We start from the raw sequence: 3,375 nt of genomic DNA on the forward strand, positions 1-3,375 counted from the left end.
CAAGACCATGGTCTTGAGCCGAAAACCGGTAGGGTGCCTTCTCAGGGTCAGGGAGGAGGTCCTGCTCCAAGTGGAGGAGTTTAAGTATCTCGGGGTCTTGTTCATGAATGAGGGAAGAATGGAGCGGGAGATTGACAGGTGGATTGGTGCTGCGTCTGCAGTGATGTGGGCGCTGTACCGGTCTGTCATGGTCAAGCGAGAGATGAGCCAGAAGGCAAAGCTCTCGATTTATAGGTCGTCTACGTTCCGACCCTCATCCATGGTCATGAGCTTTGGGTAGTGACTGAAAGAACAAGATTGCGAATACAAGCGGCTGAAATGAGTTTCCTTCGCAGGGTGTCTGGGCTCTCCATTAGAGATAGGGTGAGAAGCTCAGTCATCCGGGAGGGACTCAGAGTAGAGCTGCTGCTTCTCCACGTCCAGAGGAGCCAGTTGAGGTGGGTCGGGTATCTGGTTAGGATGCCTCGTAGATGCCTCCCTGGTGAGGTGTTCTGGGCATGTCCCACTGGGAGGAGGCCCAGAGGAAGACCCAGGACATGCTGGAGGGACTATGTTTTTCAGCTGACCTGGGAATCCCTTGGGATTCCCCCAGAGGAGTTGGCCAAAGTGGCTGGGGAGAGGGAACGGACTCTCTGCTTAGGCTGCTGCCCCCTCAACCTGATCCCGGATAAGCGGAAGAAAACGGACGGACAGACGGACATAAAATAAATATCCAACTAAAAATTTGAAGGGTTTCCTGTATTATCTGGACTTTCAATTAAGAACATTTTCTAACATTATTATACAGGTTTTCCCAAATAGTTTAAAAGGCATGATAATCTTGTGACTTGGAAAAAAGTAATAAATTCTCTTTAAAAAATCTCTTATTCAATATTTGGGCACTTAGCCAATAKAAATAGTTCTGGAAACCCTAAMTGATCTAAAACAGAAAAGGTTTAGTCTGATTTAATGTCAAAAGTTSAGAAAAATAGGCACATATTTTTGTACAGTAAACATTTGTTCATCAGAAAATGCAACTTACCAGAGGTGTGAACTCTTCCTTTATAGAAGAACTCAGTTACTTTTTTCATTGCTTGAGGATTRTAGATTATGTTTAATGGACTAGTGTTCACTTCAAGTCTTCTCTCAAACTTGGACTTCACAGGATTGCGCTCGTATATCATCTCAAACACTGGGGATGTGCACCCTAACAAGGTAAACATAGTGTATTTTAGATATTGTATCTACAATWTATACAGTATATATCTAAATACAGCGGTCCCAGTCTCTCTCTGTTACTATGAAACACTAAAAGCAGCCATGGATGAAAATACTGTATGTTTGACAGATCAGAGGAAACGGTGCACGAGACCAGATGAGAGTGCATGCAACCAATGAGCTGTACGCAAAACCAACTGAGTGCACAAGCAAATGTTTTAAATGTGAGTGAGACCCAGTGAAACACGAGCAAGACCAATTAAGAGTGTGGGCAACCAAAATTGTGAGACCAAATAAAAGTGTGAGCGAGACTGACCTGTTACATCACCACTGATTTCTGTTCTTATTCTGACAGAGACCTGGTTTAAAGAGCCAAAGACTGTTGTTTGACCCACAAATAAAAGTTTAGGCTATATAGACTGTTTTCAGTAGTTAGGYTGTTCTTCAGACCTTGTCCTTCAGYGAAACATCTGAGTATGCTATTTTCATTAAACACAAAATTTGTAAACTTTTCCCTAACTGTACAATCTCCTATACTTACTTTTTGCTTTATTTTTTTACATATATCTGCATGCTTCCATTTGCCTTTCACTTTGTGGCAGACTGGTGGGCCCAATGNTTGCTTGTTTGTAGGTGACCAAATACTTATTTTCCACCATTATTTGCAAAAAAATTTTTTAAAAGTCAGACAAAATGATTTTCTCAAATTTTTTTTCAAATTTTGTCTCTCATAGTTGAAGTCTACCTATGATGTCAATTACAGGCCTCTCTCATCTTTTTAAGTGGGAGAACTTGCACAATTGGTGACTGACTAAATACTTATTTTCCCCACTGTATAATGTTTTTGACTGGGGTGTTAAACAGAGAATCATCTTTGTTTTAATATGGGGCAAACAAATGTTCTTAGTTAAGGTGGTTTAATTAGAAAAACTCAGTGAATCTCACAGAAAGACTCAGCCTGCGTGCGCAGTGACACGCTCATATAGCAGTCTCTCAGGAGGAGAGTTTAGTCACTCACACAGAGTTGGACAGATCTGTTCAATAACAACATTCTGAACACATATTTAATATAAAGTTAGGTTTTACAGACCAAAGTCTCTGGTAGTTCAGGAGCAAAGTGCAGGAGGAGAAGAGAAGCCAGGATTGATCGCGTCGCTGCAGCAGCTGGAATCGACTCGAGCCGGTCCGCTGCATCAACCAAAAAGCTCTCACTTAAAGTCCCGCCCTGCTCTGCTCTGATTGGACAAAACAGCTCTGGACTTTGTCTGATTTGTTGAAGGGCAGTTTCCRTTTAATCCTTATATCAGGGTCCCGCTGTGGCGCACCGAACAACTATCCATTCACACCAGTGCCGCTGGATTTTTTTTTTTTTAAGAAATCAGGTCGCATTTGCAACCAAACTGGTCGCACTCTAGAGCCCTGCTAGCTGTTGTTTTGACAGACAACCAGGTACAATCTTAAGTACGCAAGGGAGCTTTATGACTTCCCATCTGGTGCGCTTTTTCCTTTTTTCACAGCGCAAGCGCACCTGCGTACTGCTTATGTGCACCTCTGCTTATAAGGCTATGTCTACCTTTAACTCCTCCGACTGAAGCAATGGCTTGGAAAAGACAAAACATTTCATTAAAGAACCTGTCCAGAGGACCTATTTAACATTATTTTATTACTGGAGCACAGTTGGCAGTGGGAGTATCAAAAATGGTAGGAGGTTTTTAAAGAGATAGAGGCCAATTTCAAGGTTTAGATTCGATGCAAAGTTCATATTTATTTTTGATATTAAACAGCATTTCCATAACTGAAAGTAACATAGTTACTTGATTGTGGCATAGAATGAAACTATGAGCATGGAAAATACATAATACTGACCCTTTAAACCCTGACAGGAGAACCCACAAGTTTATATTTATTTCATACACAAATTACTTTTATAAGACAGATTGTTTTGTTGGATTGTTTATTTAAGTTATGCATCAACTGTATTACTGCTGACTGTAGCAGAATGAAACGTTTCATTAAAAGGATCCCTGATTAGTTGTAACATTAGACTTTATTTGATAAACATATATTTTAACTGTAAAATAAAGACTGTAAAATACTGTAGGTTGTTTAAGTTTTTTATTATTTTTAAACTAAAAGTTTAAAAATATATTACACGGACGGGGCCATTGTGTTTACACT

The 3,375-nt window shown here is 40.5% G+C and overlaps 1 protein-coding gene across 1 annotated transcript in view; it reads right to left on the reverse strand.

Moving 5' to 3' along the window:
• Positions 1-3,375, reverse strand: part of vps13d (vacuolar protein sorting 13 homolog D) — a gene marked incomplete at both ends in the record, with an annotated part of 75,956 nt that overhangs the window by 50,056 nt on the left and 22,525 nt on the right. Inside the window, 1 exon segment of the mRNA XM_014028664.1 lies at positions 1,022-1,186. Coding sequence (XP_013884118.1) covers positions 1,022-1,186 — 165 coding nt within the window.

Source organism: Austrofundulus limnaeus, unplaced genomic scaffold, assembly GCF_001266775.1.
Source record: "Austrofundulus limnaeus strain Quisiro unplaced genomic scaffold, Austrofundulus_limnaeus-1.0 Scaffold794, whole genome shotgun sequence".
NCBI classification, from domain to species: Eukaryota; Metazoa; Chordata; class Actinopteri; order Cyprinodontiformes; family Rivulidae; genus Austrofundulus; species Austrofundulus limnaeus.